The sequence below is a fragment of the Magallana gigas genome, chromosome 1 (genome assembly GCF_963853765.1).
Source record: "Magallana gigas chromosome 1, xbMagGiga1.1, whole genome shotgun sequence".
Taxonomy (NCBI): Eukaryota; Metazoa; Mollusca; class Bivalvia; order Ostreida; family Ostreidae; genus Magallana; species Magallana gigas.
The window spans coordinates 22,458,502-22,477,159 of record NC_088853.1 but is presented as its reverse complement, the minus strand read 5'-3'; the positions used below and the strand labels follow the sequence as shown (position 1 = coordinate 22,477,159).

The window sequence follows — 18,658 nt, the reverse complement described above, 5'->3', positions numbered from 1 at the left end:
ATGTTTCAAATACCACTTCAAAATAATTTTTCTGTTCATCGTCAACATTGCTTTATTTTCAAATAAATACATTCTAGAATGGTTCATTTGCTAAGCTACTTTTCAAAAATGTTTCCGAAATTGGCAAGAAAATAAATGAGACCAATCCCCTACACCCAAAACTGTGGACAATTTTTACAAAACAAAACTAATCCCCTGGGGAGCCCCCTTAACTCACCTGGCATGTAGTAAGAATCCTTGGGGAACATAGGGTTTGGGGATGCGTGGTATCTATTGCTGGAATCATTGTACTCCTCAGGGCTGGAGGGATACATCTGTAAAACCAAAGAAACAAACGCTTAGATGACATAAAAATCATACAGATTTTAAACAACGTTTTGCTCAATTAAAGTTCCCTAATGTCATTGGACTTGAATATATGTAAGTTATTTTTACACAGAACTGAAAGCAGAATCAATTTCAGAACTGTTTTATATTTTAAAATGAAATAATACATGGATCAATACATTCATAATTCTCATCAACAAACTTATACCGTGAAATCATCTTAATTTGTCAATTTCTTAAAGGTTCGTTTGGATGTAATTTTGTTGTTGAGCTTTACATGCCGAACTTTTTATTCATGCTGATCATCTTTGTAATATCTGGATGATATTTATTTCAAGTTTTGAAAAACCTTGAGGATAAACAAAATCATCTTGCGAAGTGCAGGCAAACTTGCCAAATGCACTGTGAGGTTAAGTTCAAAGATGAATGCAAATTTATAGGACGTGTACTTGGAGAGTGCTAATAGCCCTAGGTCCAAGGCAGTCCCTTGTCAATCGCCCACTACTCTATTGCTACTTAATTCAAGATTCCTTATTTAATTGCTATTGTTAAGAATAATTTTCAAATTAATGGCTGGCATTAAGGCATATAAATATATATATCATGTACATATATACTGGAAATAATCAAGATTTTTTATAAAATTAATTAAAGGTGTCTTTAATGCATAAATGCATCATCCTTTTTTTTCCACAACATATTTCTAAATTTATTGCTGCAAGTTACAAGGAGTAGCATATAAATATAGATAAAAAATTCAAACTATCTGGAAATACTTATTTCTATCAAAATCTGCAAATCATTAAGAAAAGAGTATCATATGCAGATTCAGCCTTTTCAAAAACAGAAAAAAAAACTCTCAAACTTTTCCTTGCAAGCAGACAGAACTATTTCTAAATCTGATGCGAGTTAAAAAAAAAAACAAGGTGTCGAATGCACCTGGTTTTTCCTAATTACCTTAATTAACGAAACCAGGCAAAAATGAACAGCCAGCTTAGCACTGGAAACTCAAACCACATGTAATACACCGAGATTTCTCCACTGGCTCTCGCCACAGAGAGAGTGCGAGCTTTGAAGTTTTGAAATTGGATCAAAATTTGAGCAAGTGTATAATGAAGAGCAGGTCGGTAGGAAGGTGCCGTTCCTTTGAGGCGCTGGCACCTCTGTAATGGGTAGCATTCGTAGCCCGGAAAATAAACAAGGTTTTTGGGGAGAAAATTCACACCTATCTCTCAGGATTACTACGAGGCGGTAATTGAACACAAATGGAAGAATGGGGAAATATCTGTAAAATCAAAATCCTCTGGTAGAATGATGGGCACAAAGGCTTGCACTCGTAGAACTGTGGGTTTATGAAACATAGGGCAAAGGCTTGTACTAAATGCTTCATACAAATACAGATTTCTTTTTTTTAAATAAAAAAATAGATTGAGAGGAACACACACATTACCAACAAAAGCATTTTTGCTATCTTTACAAAAAAGTTAATGAATGTGACAAAATGTCTTTCAAATCTTTACATTTTGATTTTCATTTTTAATTAAATTAAGGGGAAAAAATTGGTTAATAATTCAAAGAATTCATGGTCCCTTACTGAAATTCAGGGAATTCAATTTGAAAAGTAATTGCATGATAAAAGAAAGACATTTTTAGAAACTTTCAAGTTATTTATAAAAAGATTTAATTTTTTTATCATTTTTTTTCTCGAAATAAATTTCATAAATCTTTTTAATTTGGTGACCCTATATCATACAGAAGCACGACTCAATGAGATGAGTTTCAGAAAAGTGGGTCCAATACTTACAGAGACCCCTGGCATTTTAGCGGGCAGGTACATCCCCAGGGTGGGGGGGAGATAGGGGTAGGCACAATACATCCGCCTGTAAAAGTCTCGCCGGGAATCCAGGGTGAAAGCTTTGGCGTAAATTCTTCACAAACTCGAGATATAACAAACCAATCAGGATCCAATAGTAAACCCCAGGGACTAAATATCCAACTGTTCATTCACCATGGGTGTAAAAAATTTACCACTTTTTAACGGACAGTCCGACATTGTCATAGTCAGGTTTACATTTTCAGAGTGCATTCCTCATTAATATTATTCGTATCAAAATGGAGCATTCTTTTAACACATCATCAATACAAATGATTTTTTCGTTGTTGTTTTCCTCTTGATGTCAAATAACACAGCACTTTGTATAAAGAATGCTTCTTTGATATTGAACACAAGTGCCAATTCAATTTGTTGAAATTCACTCGAATTCTCCCGTCCAATCAGTTAATTCAATCATTTAATCTCATTTTGGTGAAAACCTCAGTTCCTTCTTTGAAACAAACAAAAAAAAATATCATTGATCAGGGTTTCTTCAGTAATTTGTTTAGAATTATGCACTCGTAAAACTTTTGATAACTTCCCTCCAAAATTTATACTTAAACTCTTTCAACACTTTCTTCAATTCCCTGATATGAAGAACCACATCAATTTTCCTCTCAAGACGGGCAAAAACACACACAAATAAAATTAATTTTGTGGTGAAATTTGAAAAAAAAAAAATTTAAACGATTTAAACGGAAAAAGCTCGATTTCAAATCCAGATTGTATATTCAATCGAATCAACACAGATTCCAATTCAGTCCGAAAACCACAGAGCGAATAAAAGCTCGCTGAATCACAGAGTGAGCCAAACACTTCTCAGACCCAGAGCAGAAACATATGATTTCTACAATCTGCGTGTTTTAACATCTGTAAGCGATTAGCGTTTAAAAAATTCTCAACATTTGGGAAAAACGGTGTTAAAAGTATCCAGGAGGCAAAAGCAATAGCATATACACATGGCATATATATTATATTATATACGCACACTCACAGCTAACTAAGTAAAATAACCTTCCAATCCTGCTAAAGCTTAATCATTTTTTAACAGCTTTTTCTTTTTAATGAACAGCTTTTGTGTTTCTATTGATCAAATTTTCTAATCAATTTTAATAATTAATGAGATTTGGGAGAAAGCAACATTTTTTTATTAGAATTTTTTTTTTCTCTCAGCTGTATATTTTTCTAACTATGCAGGATGTCCCAACAATACATGAACCGGGCCTCATCAGATTTTAAATTATTGTCACAATAAAGTTGTATTTCCTGTTAGCCAAAAAAAAATCACAAAACATTAAGATATTCATAAATAGAATCTAATAAATCAAAATTGGGTCATATTTCATGTAACCATCCATTTTTTTTAAAGGCGTTGCACAGCATTTCAGTGCAAAAAAGACATAAAATGAATTTTGAAAGGCATTAAACATCAAAATATGTCAGCTGGGACAAAAACTATGGCAACTAAAAAAGTTAATATATTAGACCAAGCCAAGACAGGGTCAGTGTTTCAAGGTAATGTCACTTTATATAATGTAATCCTTCCCAGATCTCTCAACCTCTTTTTTCTCTCTCTCAATTAACAGAAATTACAGTTAAAAATTCTTGACAATAAACAAGTGTTGGAGTAAATCTTAAGCATTTATACATTACATCTTACGTGAAAATCCAATTTCATTTTTTAACTGAACACTAGAGGGTTCTGCTAATATAACTTGAAGATTTGCCAACTCATAGAAAATTGAGTATCAAAATCTCTCTCTCTCTCTCTCTCTCTCTCTCTCTCTCTCTCTCTCTCTCTCTCTCTCAATACACAACCCACCAAACAAAACCTGTAAGTAGCACACACAGCCAGTGCACTATGAAGTGCTGATATCGCCCCGGTGGGAGGGCCCACTGGCAGATCGTATCGCCCTCTTCCCCAGGCCCTGGCACCTGAAGAGATCCATCAGCCGGGGCTGAATTACAGAACCACTGGAATTCTTCGCGGCTTGCCTGTGTCTTCTGACACCTCCAGTATTTATAAACGTTGATTTATACAGGAGATAAGTTACATCATGTTTATCTCCACTTGGGTGAGGTTCTCAGCCTCCGATCATTCTAACAAAGTATTTCCGTTACATGATTGTTTTAATGCTCGTTTGATTTTTTACAGAAGTGGGGGTTTTCTTTTCTCTTTTATTTTATTTGATTCAATGTGTTGGGATTATGGTTTAGGATCTTTGGTATACGTTCATGATATATTTTGGCTCACATCTAAAGGTCATTGTAACACTGAGGAAAGATAAGGCCACTGTTTCCTTTGCAACATGAAACTTGACTTCTTAACTTCCCCCAATGTGTATGAGAGAGAGAGAGAGAGAGAGAGAGAGAGAGAGAGAGAGAGAGAGAGAGAGAGAGAGAGAGAGGTGTACTTCCAAACTTATAATGTGGAACAAGTTTGACAGGCAATGCTAACCTAAAGGTCAACAGAAAACAAAATCTAAGTAAACTCAACAGCACACACTGCAGTGAACTGAAATTGGTCCTTCCATCAAGACCTTCTTTTAGCTAAACCTCATCTCCATCTCCTGTGACTCTTCTATGATGGAGGTAGTTTAATGGTTATAAAATTGTATCTAAAGATCTTGATAGCCAACTTGTTGACCACTAACAGACTCATAAAGTTCCTCCTCCTGAAAGAGACAGCTGTGTTTACAATTTGACCTTATTCATCATGCATAATACTGACCCCCCTTCCAACTAGTGGACACAGGGAATCAGTGCTGAGGTCACCCTCCCTACTAATTGCTGTGTAATGAGTGTTGTGTGGTCTGTGATAAGACAGGTTTTGTATTGAGCTGCTGTGACTGTGGGGTCTTTTACTGCTCAATGGAATTCCTGTGTCTGGAACTCATCATCAGGCAGCAGGCAAGCACTGAGAGAGAGAGAGAGAGAGAGAGAGAGAGAGAGAGAGAGAGAGAGAGAGAGAGAGAGAGAGAGAGATATCACAGCGTTTGACAGAGATTACTATAAGCTGAATGTGTCTGAGAGATACAAGATACATTAGACTTAGGTAATAGCGTTCCAGGGGTTTTTTCTGCTTAAATATCTTGGCCATAAAGATCCAATTTACACCCTGCCTGTAAAAGAAATGCTTGAAGTTTCCATTCCACCAGCAATAAATGTCTGCAGCAGTTTTTCTCCTTTCTTTATCAAGTATGAAGTATTCACCCTATATATCCTTCAGACACAAAAATCCAACAAATCTCAGCAAAAAAAAAAAAAAATTTACACAACTTTCTTTCCTATAAATTCTGCCATTTTTGTCAACATTTTTAAATTTGAATCTGTGATCTGGGTAACCAGTTTTAACAGCATCACAATCGGAGATCATGCAATTTTGACCCTTCATCAGGTCATGACCTCAGCCTGTATCATGAACTATGAATGAAACCAGAGACAGAAATGCTCCACTCGTATGCTCATGCTTTTCATACTCACCATAGCCGTAGGGCGTAGGGGTCTCGGGTAGAAAAACATGGGAAAAGGTCGGGGATAGTTGTCACTGGACATGGTCACGTAGACTGGTTCCTTGTCACAGAATAAGTCAGCTAATATTTTGGGTTAGGACCAATAACCTCCTTACCACAGCACATATCAGAAAGTTCCAAAACGAAGTCTACATTATCAAAATAATAAAGAAAAAAAATTTTCTTTATTATTTCATTGTTTTGGTCTCATATATCCCTGATAGGATCCAGATGTTGACTGTCAAGCAACGAGAATAAAAAACACACGTAAAAATAGAAAAAAAAATACAGAAAAGTAAAAGTAAAAGCAGGAAGCAGGTATTTCACCTGTTCCTGTCGGCTCTAATCACAGCTCGCTTTCAAGCTTCCATCTGAATCAGATGTTCAATGTAAATCACCAGCCAAGAATAACACAGGAACAGATTTTTGCGTGAATCTGGTACGAACATATGATGATGAGTCGAGCCTGTCTTTCTCTCACTCACTCACTCTCTATACTCCAGTATACAGGGTGATGTGTAGAGGCAAAGCTAAATATCAGGAGTGTGCCTCTATCTGAGTTGTGTATGCCCTAGATTCAGTCTCATTGAGTAACCAACCAGGAGGAGAGAGGCCTGCACATAACACCCAGAGAAAACTCCCGATTAATCAAGTTGTAAAAACCCTCAATGAAATTAGCTCATGGCACAGATTTTAATGCTTTTTCAACAAGTCAAAGAGCTGAACAGATGTGACTTGAGGTAGTTTTTTCAAGGAAACAAACCAGACATTTTGCAACCATCCTGCATCCCCCTCCCTGAGTCAATAGACTGGTCCCCCTCCAATCCTGTCTTCCCCCCTTCACAAGTGGACCAGCCAGTTTCTAACAGGATGTGACCCTGCTTTACGGGAGGTGCATTGCCTGTAGTTGATGGAATCCAGATGTTCTTTGTATATCATACCTTTTTCCTGAAGACCAGATTTTTTGCCTCATCTCTTCCCTCTTTTTTTTTAAAAACCACTTGGGAAATTGTTCTGTTCATCCCTTCATTGCCGCTTTTTTAAGGTGCAAATCTCTCAGCTTTAATGCTGGCAGAGATTAATAGTTATCAAGATATGTTTTTCGATTAGAACCCATAGAAAAACGTGTATATGTTTTCAATAAAACACATATCATTCAAGATAAACATCAAATTTTTGTTCTAATTTCCTACTCAGAATTCCACTGAGAACAATCTCCTATCAGCATCCGAACTAATTCTAAATCTCAAAATTGCAACCACCAAAACATTCTAGGCTCTATTCTAATCTAAATTCCCCCAGTCATCAAATGGCTTTACCACCTTTTCTTGATTAGCCTACTATACACCTGTTAAGAGATCTGTGCAGGAGTTACTGTTCCTGATTTAGCAATCCACCAGATGTCTCCTTGAAACAGCTGCTAAGAAACAAGATGGCTGCCTCTCATCAAGATAGCGGCATTTTGTCAGTCTCTCTCTATTATAAGACCATTCTATAACACACCTGCATTAATAGATATCTTATCAAGGAGTTCTATTAGGCAGCATGGGGCAATAACATGTAAACACCAAGAGTTGCTGGCTTTAAACCTAGCTCATAAAGATACATTTAATATAATTTTTTGGGTTTAAAAAATTTGGGGTTTTTTTTATCTGCAATGACAGTTTTATTTCATCAGGTTGTAGATATATATAAATAAATATCTCTACATTCATCAGGTCAAACCTGACGAAGTGCTTGTATCTGAACATATCTATAACCAAATGTTCTGGAGTCAAAATACCTAGTTCCTATTGAATCAAATTCTTTATAATGTGGGCTCTGTATATATAAATCACTGTTTCAATGAATTTGGAAGTTACTTTTGCCTGAAAAAAAATTTCCAGCGTATAGACCTTTCTTTATCACTATGGATTTATGCATCAATAAATTAAAATTACAAATTCTTTGAAAAGAAAATTTCTGCTATCCTACTGCGAATTTCAGCATATTTTTTTCACAGTGCTTGATTTCGAAACTTTGAGACAGGCAAAATATTTATGCCACTTTTCTCTTTGCATTAAAAGCACAGCATTCTTGCTAGCTGATTTCCTTTTGTCCTTCTCTGGAACAATGATATTCAGAGAAAAAAAAATTCTTGGTGGTTAATTCACCATAGTTTTTTTTTTCTTCACTGGAACATTGATATACGATATAAAGTGAAACAGTAAAGAAAAAATCTTGCATTTCTTTTTCCAATTTTTTTTTGGTTCTTTGCTGTTTGCAATACCTGTCAGAATTTTGTGTATTCTCTCTCTCCCACACAGAGAGTACAGAAATCGTGAAGACCCCCCACTTACAGACTCCTAAGATTGCTTACGTAACACCTCCAGACCTCCCCAGCTGCTCTCCAGACAGCCCCAGGTATACATATATACCTGTAAGTCATGGCTGCCCTCAGTAATTACAGGTAAAAACCTTCAGGTGTAACAAACATGCACACCCCCTTTAATCCCCCCGCCTATCAAGTTACACACAGCCTTAATCCCTTTCTTACACATGCAACAAAGCATGTCTTTGATCTCCGAAATAAATCTCCAAGATCTGATATCATTTCCAAAAAAAAAAAGAAATTCAGCAGTTTTTGCATGTGTATTTGTTTGAGAAGGCTGAAATTGTTTATAAAAGGGTAGCAATTTGTGTGGAATCACAGGAAACCATCGACTGATTAATTTTTTTAATTCAGTATATGATAAAGATTGATGCGCTTGACTCTCATCCCAAGATGACAAAGGTGCAAAGGTATCTTTAGTCTTCATTATATCATATAGTGAGGATTCGAGAGTTCAAGAAACTACAATACCCTCCCATTTTCTCTATTCTCCCTCCTCTCTCCATTTCCTTCTGTTAAGAATATTCTCTCTCTCTCTCTCTCTCTCTCTCTCTCTCTCTCTCTCTCTCTCTACTTTTTCTAAATAAATGAATTGTGCAAATCAAAATTCAAAAGGATGCAGACCTACAATTTTTCTGTCATTTTACAACTTAGACATAAACTAATGAAAAAAGTTATCAACCCATTTCACAAAGCATAACATGAGGCACAGTGACATTGTTAGGCCAGAAACAACATCTTGAAGTCATCATCCCCCCCAGTCAAGCAGGCATTCCTCTTTTTCTGTCCATTTTTTATCCCCCGTGTTTGTGCCCTCACTTCCTGTGTATACCTCCAGCTTTCCCTCGGCAAAAGGTAAATACACAGAACTTGTGAAGCGAGGCCTTCCAGACCCCCAACATCTGGAGGCCATTAGCAGCCAGCCGTGAGGCTTCTACCGTTTTTACAGCTACCAATGCCAAACTTTTTTGTGGTTCTCTCTCTCTCCTATCTCTCTCTCTCTCTCTCTCTCTCTCTGTGGGATCCTACTTTTTCAGGGTTTTTCTACAACCCCTCCCCCCCCCCCAGCTCTAAATCATCTAACTTATTGGATCTTCTCTCTCTCTCTCCTTGGTTAAAATAATTTCTTCATTTTTCGTCTCTCTCTCTCTCTCTCTCTCTCTCTCTCTCTCTCTCTCTCTCTCTCTCTCTCTCTCTCTCTCTCTCTCTCTCTCTCTCAAACATCCTTAGAAAAAACACATCCTCCTCTTACTCAACAGCACCATTACTCACTTCTAATCCACACATCGTTTTCATTGTAACTACACTTGTCCCTACTGAGCATTAACACAGACCCCCCCCCCCTTTCCCCTGTGTTATAATATTGTGTCTGGATTACAGAAATTCCTCACAGCTTCAAGAGCTGCTACAAATCTAACTCCACTCACATCCAACACTTGGGTAGACATAATTTTCACACCTGCCCGTGTTTACCTACATATATATATAAATTGCTGAGCCAGGTGTGCTGTTCAGAATACTTCAGGGATTTTTTTTTTTAACATAAAGCGGGCTTTGTTACTATGGGAGAGCAATGAGCTTTTATTATTGTATCAGGCCTTTCAAAATGGAAAGAAAAAAATGCATCTGACATTCCAGATGTGAACAAAAAAAAATGATTATAATATAATTTATGGCAAAAGTCCACATTTTATGCCTCTTGCAGCTTTCGTTTTTTGGCTTTTAAATTTTCTTCTAGACTGAAATTAATTTTCAGTGAGAGAGTGATTCACAAAACTTTGGACATTTTGTTCTCCTTTTCGCTGACATTTCTTTTTGGTTAGTAATTCAACAGTGCCATCAATCAACAAACACATTTACAGTCAAGCCTAACCCAACCTATTACACAATAAACTTGTGCAAGAACTTTTTTTTGTCTTTTTTTTTTAGGGGGGGTGGATTTTTTCAAGACATGCTTACTCATCAATTCATCAATCACTTTCACATCAAGGATTGTTAATATACAAAAAAAAGCCCTCACTTATAAACCTGCAGCTAAAATCATTCATCAATTTCTACAACTAGTAACCTTGTCTTAACAATACATCATTTCCCAGACACAGGAATGAAACACTCAATACAATGAAGAGATTGAGTTGTGCCCCTTTGACTAGCCACAAAATATCAATCTTTCTGTCAGCATGGCAGTAATTTGAACACACTACTTCATTCCTATCTTGCAATCAACCATTCACTGAACTTTCATACATAAACATACTATAAAGTTCTACACATAAATTCATATTTAAATTTGCTTTCCACTTTCACGATGGGGCAAATGAGTTGCTGTGCATTCATATAATGTACAAAACAACCCGCTCTGTTGTGTATCAATAAACACAAGCCTATCCATTTCCTTCAGTCTATACGACTTGTTCGAAAAAAAAAGTCAGGGGTGAAAAGTCCCCAGTTTGACCCAACAGTCTGCATTCTTTGTCTCTCTAAAATCGACCTACATGTAAGTTGCACTTATTGACTGTTAAATTTTTTTTTTTTTTTAAACAAAAGAAAGTGCCTTGAATTTATCCCCATCTTAGTCTCTTAGCCTGTTGGTTTTTCTTACTGAATTGTTTTTCATGTTTTGAGGAGAATTGTTTTATAATGATTAAAAAAAAAAATTAAAAAAGATCGCCCTGAATGGCTCTGCTGAATCGCCTCAGCCCTACCTACTCTGTAAGCCAGTCGAAACTCAGTCAATTACAACCTTTTTTTATTATTTGAAATCTTGACAAACTGCCATCTGTGACACAAACAAAAGGGGGGAGATATATTTCCCCTCGCTCTCCTCCAACTATAGATCCATTCACTGCGGCAACAGGTGTTCGCGATCAAGGTAGGGAACAGCGTTACGCCTGAACGACCCTCGCTCATTTGTATTTTTTTTTTGTCCAAGGGCTTTAACAGCAAAGCTTTAAGCCCGTGTAACCCAACACCAGCACCTAGCCTGTAACAACCTCCATGCTTCTATTACTACTGTCAACATGCATGGCACACTGCTCCATATTTTTTTTTCTCCATGTTTTTTATGAACTCAAAAGAAACCCCTCTGTCATAGTTTGCTCAGTGGAAACCGTGTTAGCTGAACTAAACTGAACTCAGAAGCAGCCCCCAGCGGATTCAATAGAGTCACCCAACTTACATGACCTGCCTTTCTTCTGTGTGGCTAAGAGAACCAGGTCGATTTGTATACGCAGACTATCCTACATCTAAAGAAGCCTTTTAAAAGAATTCTTTCTTTTTTTATTTTTAAAGTCCCACACCTGGATGGTGCCTTGAGGATATGAATTATGTCTCAGTGTAAACATTCTAGGTGTATATTTGTGGTATATAAAGGACAGACAAGCCAGACACAGACAGACAGACAAAGTTTGTGACGCCAAGCTGTAACACACATTCTCAATGGAGAAGTTGTACTGTGAACTATGACACTTACCTTTGACCTTTTCCCTGAAGCACCATGGGTACTGGCTCTTCTGCCTGTTTGTAAAAAAAACACACAAAAAATTAGATTCCCTTCCCAGACATTATCTCATATAGAACATTTGTCAAATAAATAAAGGTTGGAAGTTTTCAGTGTTTGAAAAACTCAAGTAGGGAGGATTTGCACAACATTGTATTGAGATGGGGAGTCTTTATGCCGCATTGTACTGAGATGCATGGGGAGACTTTATGCTGCATTGTACTGAGATGCATGGGGAGACTTTATGCTGCATTGTACTGAGATGCATGGGGAGACTTTATGCTGCATTGTACTGAGATGCATGGGGAGACTTTATACTGCATTGTATTGAGATGAGGAGACTTTATACTGCATTGCACTGAGATGGGAGACTTTATGCTGCATCGTACTGAGATGGGGAGATTTTAATGCTGCATATTGCACTGAGATGGGGAGACTTTATGCTGCATCGTACTTAGACGGTGCTATCTAATGCTGCATTGTACTGAGATGGGGAGACTTTATCCGGCATTGCACTGAGATGGGGAGACTTCAATGCTGCATTTTACTGAGATGGGAAGACTTTATGCTGCCCTGTATTGAGACAGGGATATTTAATGCTGCCTTCAGTCCTACCTTTTATTGACATGTCTTGCTGCTTGTTGTAGAAGTAAGGAGATTTTGCACCAGGAGAGAGTGAGTCCGGAGACATGGGAACATTACTTCCCATCATTCCCTGCAAAACAACGAAAAGTTCAGATATAGCCATAAAACCCTAATACCTACAAGTATTTTCCCTTTTTATTTCCCTCAGAATATTACAAATACAAAATTTTGTTTAAAAATTTTCCTCGTTAATTCATTTTGTTTAAATACTTTCCCAAACGTTGTGTTATCTACTCTTAATTAAGAAAATGAAATTAATGTGAACAAATTCTAGAGTAGCAATGTGTAAGCTTTTAACATGGATGAAAACTAGTATGGTTGTTAGTGAATATAACCCTCTCTCTCTCTCTCTCTCTCTCTCTCTCTCTCTCTCTCTCTCTCTCTCTCTCTCTCTTATCATATTTATATATAAAGATGAAAAATATTAAAATTAGAAAATTTCATAAGAATCCTGCTAGCTGTACATACAAATGTACAAAACTAGGCAATCAATAGAAAACAAGAATTCCTACAAATGTTATGATTATTCACCAGACTGCAAGGGAAAAAAAACCTTGACAAAATGCTAATATTGACAAGCGGGCAAGTATTTCACGCCTTGAAAACTGTCAGTTTGCTTGTCACAGCAAGTGGTATTATAGGTGCAACAAAGCCTCGGCCCATTTTTAAAAATAATTGTAATGCACAAACCAAAAAAAAAAATTTTAGCAGGAAAATGGAGATGATGTATGTAAGCAAACCAATGAACGAATCAGAATTTGGGGTATATAAGTAACAAAACGTCCAGGAAATGGAACACACAGGTATCGTGTTACTGGAGGTTCAAAAATGAATAATTCATCGAGAACTCTACACAGAGCGATTGACTCGGAGACTGGGGGCGAAACTCCAGGCAAGTCAACCCTGACCCAGTCATAAAGTTATCCATGATTAATGCAGATCTTTTTTTTTTTTTTTGGAAAACTACCTATGAAGATTATTCATGTAAAATTCTCAGCCAATGCCACACAAGAACTCAAACAAGACAAAGAAATTTTTAAGACTCAAAGGATATCAGGGGTTTTCTGTTTAAGATTTCAAAGTTATCTATTACTTGTTGGGTAATTACAAACTGTCAATTCGAATTCCAACCGTGACATGCTATAGTGCTAAATTCAGACTTCCTATTACTGTCTGCATAGTCACGCAAAGCGATTCCCAAATTATTTCCAATGTCTAAAATAGATTTCATCAATATCTATGCAAAATCTGAATTCAAAAGAAATATTATGTCATTTTTCTTTTTATTAATACAAAAAAAAAACAACCTATCATTATGCTAGTCTCAAAAATACCAAAATCCAGGGGGAGTAGCTGACAACACAAAAACCTCTTTGTATGCAAACGATGGCTGGTTCTTGCTTCTTCTTTTTTTGCTTTTTTTGTAATACTTCATTCTTCATTTTTCAATCTTTAATCACCGTGAATAATCATGGAAATATGTAACGATTCAGTGTGTCGATAGGCTGTGATTTATTCATCCAATAACTCTGTCTACACCAAACCACAAATGCTAGTTAGAGACAGAATTCTCCGTTTTTCCACAAGATTCCGGGGTCTATGTCTTAGCATTCATGGGAGTGAACTAGCAAGCTATTATTTGTAAAACAATGAGACGAAGACTTTACTTCCGTTTACCTTTAATTTCTTTTCTTTAACTCTCTCAGTAAAATATACATAGCTTCCAAGATGGTATCTGTATACCAGCTATGTATTCCATCTAAAACCTTTTATTGCGTCAATATTTATTTGCTTTTTTATCATAATGCCAAAAAAAATATAACTGCATCAATAATTTTTCTAAATTGGTCACAGACTTACAACTTGAAAATCTTTTCTTATTTTGAGAGAAGAATGTTTTAGCATCTAAATAAAGATACCAACATTATAACATTTTTTTGGTTCATATTTTAGAAGAGTTTTTTCAAGACATTGCTTTTAGTGTTTTTCTTCTTCAGAGTTTCATGGATCTTCCAGAGAGAGTTCCATGGCAAGATATGACTAACTAGGCCTTGCTCTCTTTCTGCTGCTTACAAATCAGAAAATGTCCCTCAGCTAAGTACCATTATCCTTGGCCAGTAAGACAAAGAGTTCTACTGAATCAGACTCTAGTCTCGCATCAACTTCCTGTATACTGCATTGGCCGAGGGAAAAAATTTACAACTGCACCTTCGAGTTCATCAATCCTAATTTAAATTTTCGGTCATTTACCAAACTAATCCATTACTTCATTTCCTTTCCAAAAACCTTTATATTGTCGTTTAATTTAAAAATTCAGGCCGATGAAAAAATATGACCATTGATACCAAGATATTTCCTTGTTGATCTAATTGATTTTCTAAGAAGACCTAAACCTCAGCATTCTGAGTTTCTAAGCCACAAATATGTTTTTCTTTCCATCCCAGAGAACTAAACATTCCAATTGCTCTCTTCTGTTCGGTACTTCACTAACGACTATTAAACAGTACTGATAACGGCAACAAATTCTACCATTGATTTCGTCCTTTTATTTTTTTTGGATGCCAATTAATGAGCTGACGAGATTTAATTGCTACAAAACAATTCACTGACAAGGGACATTTCTTTTGCCACTTGAATTGGCTGATGAATTTTAATTGCGACAAGCAATTCATTGAGAACTAATTCTCTGTAGCCACCAAACTAATCAGGGAATCATTGTCCACGCCTAAGATCCTGCTATCTTCACACAACACACCGCAGCCAGCCACAGATTCCCAGCTACCTCCTTGTTATCAGGTAAAACTCAGGTGTGCGGCTTATCTGTTAATCTAATTAATTTACCTGCCTGGCCACCTGAGCCATCCTAGTGCCTATTGTTCAACACGTCGAAACGTTCTGATAAATCTTTGTTGCAAGCAAATTCAACAGACATTGTCCCCATACTTTCTGATAAATCTTAATGCAAGTTTGTTTTACTTCTATCATGACTGAAGCCCCTTTCACTGCAGAGAATCAAACTCTCCTACATTTTTTCCTATAGCATCCTCCTTTCCTGTTTTCTTTTCAATTGTGTACTTTTTTTCTTGCCATGATAATATAATGCCATTGTTTGGAGAAGTACTTTGATATATATCTAACGTTAAGTATTTCGATTAATATTAAGGTGGTTCACTACACCTTGAAATAGTTTTTTTAAAATCAGCAAAAAATTAATTGCCAGTATGTTGGATTACACAATGCATCAGAAGTACATAGGCCAAATAGGTGAAAAAATGCAATTTTGGATGAAAAATTATGGTTTTCAAAAAATTCAATTCAGTAAATATTAACAAAAGCCAGGTGCATACAAAATCAAAATATACTAGTCTTGTGATTGTTATTTTATTTTTGGTATTTCAGCATTTTGTTTACATGTCCTGTGCTTCAATATTCACAAGAAAACTGTTAATAAGAATATGACTCAATACACATAAGTTTCCTGTTGACATCCTGTCCATTTTTCTGTCATCAATTTTCTTAATCCTAAATCGACCAATCAAACGAAAGCCTCCTCCATGGTTAAACAGGAATGAACAGTCATTGGCAAGAACTTTTACCTGTACATAGAGACCATCAAACTGCATGCTCATCAAAAATAAGCACATATTTTCAAATACTCTTTCACTTCAGAAATCCTCCAACTACAGACTAGTCCTAAATGAAGCACAAATTTTTTAAGTCCCTCTGACTACAGACTTGTCCAAAAAATTATAGACCCTAAAACAGAATACGAGATTTATTGCTCTTCAGCCCCAACAGAGTTTCCTGATCGACCAAAAAAATTTATGTTTCAAGAAGATTAGGTACATCAGAAAAATTGTGGGGGGGGGGGGGGGGGGGGGGGGGGGTTAGGTGTAATGCAAGCACTGGTATTATTTCCAAAGGCAGCAGAAGAATACAAAGTGGGAAGGTCTATATCCTTGACCAAATACTTCTCCTGGTACTCATGCCATAACAAGATTACATCATCTTAATTAGTGTCATGAAAATGTAAATTCTCCAAACTTGTTGGTGCAGTAATACCGACTTTTATTCCACAAACATACAATATCTCGGTCAGCTTTGCGCTTACAGGACAAAACCAAGTATCTCGGTTTTTGGCAAGTTAAAATACTCTTCATTTCCCCCCCATGGGTTTTCTTGTTTGATAAGATTGTCAGTGGTAGTGGATATAACTGGAGAATTTGATCTGAATTCTTATTCCTATGGGACACAGGAACAAGCTTCATAAAACACACACACAAAGAGTCCAAAGATAAAGAATGAACAGCTATACAAATATAGCACAATATGAGAGAGAGAGAGAGAGAGAGAGAGAGAGAGAGAGAGAATAGAACATCAGGACAGTGGAGAGGGTGTTTTGGGGTAGGGTTGGGAGAGAAAGAACGCCTTACCATATGATGGAGAACACAAAATTAATAAATCAAAAACAAAGAAGGGAGATATTTTTCTATTTGTTTGATTGTCATGGTGATTCTTTGCTAAAACAACTGTTTGACTGCCTACTGAGACCCTAAAGCCAAAGCATACAAAACTATTTTCTGAAACCACATACAGTATTAATTTTTAACCTCAGTTCAGTCAAGAATCCATTTTCCTTTGATAAAAAAAAAATCAACCTTGAGGCAAAACTTTCTTCAGACCTATAATAGAAGACATTGAAGAGTCACCAGCATCAAGATGGCTTCTTCCTGTTTTCACAATCTCCTGTCATTGACTTTTCTCCCCTCCCGATAATGAAGAGCGCCTGGAATTGACAGGGACTTCTGATCTTGGATAGGTGACCCACGGTGTTAGTAAATACGAGTTGTTATACTCCAACAAATCAATTAGCCTTCCCAGCTAGATAAGCTTTGTTCTCCTTGTCCTTAGATCATGTGAAGGGAGAAATCGCTGACCAATTCTATCAATACATTCTGGTGTGGACATCATTTAAGTACTAGCTCATTTCTTCGAGCATCAATTCAATACCACCATGAAATTCAAACCAGCGGGGGCCCTATTTTCATGCAAAATATGCATGCATACTCTCTCCCCCTCCCATTTCTCTCTCTCTCTCTCTCTCTCTCTCTCTCTCTCTCTCTCTCTCTCTCTCTCTCTCTCTCTCTCTCAGGTCAACAGAAACTGTATAAGGTGAATAAAAGACATACCTTACATACATATTAAGTAAATAAAATTACCACTTGGTTTATATACTGGATATAACACAAGTGTTTGATGAAATGATAAGATTGAAAAAATGCCTGTGGGCCACATCACTTACCTGAGCTCCAGGCATATTAGTTCTATAAGGCAGGTCTGTGGTCTTGTCTGAAACAGAAGGTCAGAAGTTCAACACCTGAGGTGACCGTTTCTACATTTAAGTACTTATCTGGTCTATTAAATTTACACACTTCATGACAGTTAGAATTGATTATAATCAAAATATTGCAAGTGCCACCAGATTTTTGCTTGAGATTAAAATTAATGGAATTTCAAGAGAAACCCTTGACAAGGTGAACACACTGATAAAGTCAAAATTTTGTGTCAGTCAAGGAAAAATGTGTCTTAAAATATCTAAATAATTTTTTTGCATTTAAACTTGGGAATACTCTCTAGATTCCTTTATTTTATGAGGGTGCTTTATTAAGCAAATCAATTCCTTTGCATATAATCACAAGAATATAAATTCATGGCACACCGTTTTTCATCACAAAAATATAAAATATTTTTATCATAGTTTTATTTAGTTTACATCTGGTTGACAAAATGTATGTGAAAGTTTAAAATCCGCAAGATGTGCTTCTGATTACGTGATTTTATGCAGATATCAGCAGTTTAATTAAGAATCTACAGTACTATGGAATGCGATTAACCCTCAAGAATCACCACATCACTACTGTTCTATACATACTGTTGATAAGGTTAGGAACTTCGTTGGTAAATGGGTGCATGTTGTCTGTTGTTTGGCCGTTGTAATTCTGGTCATACATCTGAAAGCAACAAACAAATCAGTGTTCATCTTCTGACGTGAAATGATGTTTACTGTGATTTGTTAGAAACCATGGATCTATTTTTTAATTAAGTACATCTGCATTTTAATGAAAAACATGTATGGTTCTCACTAGTTTAAAGGTTTAAGTTTTGAAGAGACAATGAACTGTTAAATCAGGTTGGGGAACAATGACTCTTTCAGGTCTGAATTTCATGTACATGTACATAATCATATAGTATCTTAAAGAAGTCTTTAAGTTGAATTTCTTTTAAATCTTTTTTAATGATAAGAATACTTTTTGAAATGAAACATAAAACTATGTCGGACTTCATTTTTAACATGCAATAAAGACCCTGAACTTAGGATGATTTTTGGGACCTGGATCTGAGATGCTAATGGACAGAGATAAAGCACAATA

The 18,658-nt window shown here is 36.3% G+C and overlaps 1 protein-coding gene across 4 annotated transcripts in view; it reads right to left on the bottom strand.

The window, feature by feature from the left end:
- Positions 1–18,658, bottom strand: part of LOC105345239 (transcription factor 4) — a gene marked incomplete in the record, with an annotated part of 55,095 nt that overhangs the window by 23,051 nt on the left and 13,386 nt on the right. For all 4 annotated transcript variants that reach the window (XM_066088651.1, XM_066088661.1, XM_066088652.1 and 1 more), the window contains 5 exon segments: positions 218–314; positions 11,556–11,599; positions 12,198–12,297; positions 17,530–17,576; positions 18,160–18,238. In XM_066088651.1, coding sequence (XP_065944723.1) covers positions 218–314; positions 11,556–11,599; positions 12,198–12,297; positions 17,530–17,576; positions 18,160–18,238 — 367 coding nt within the window.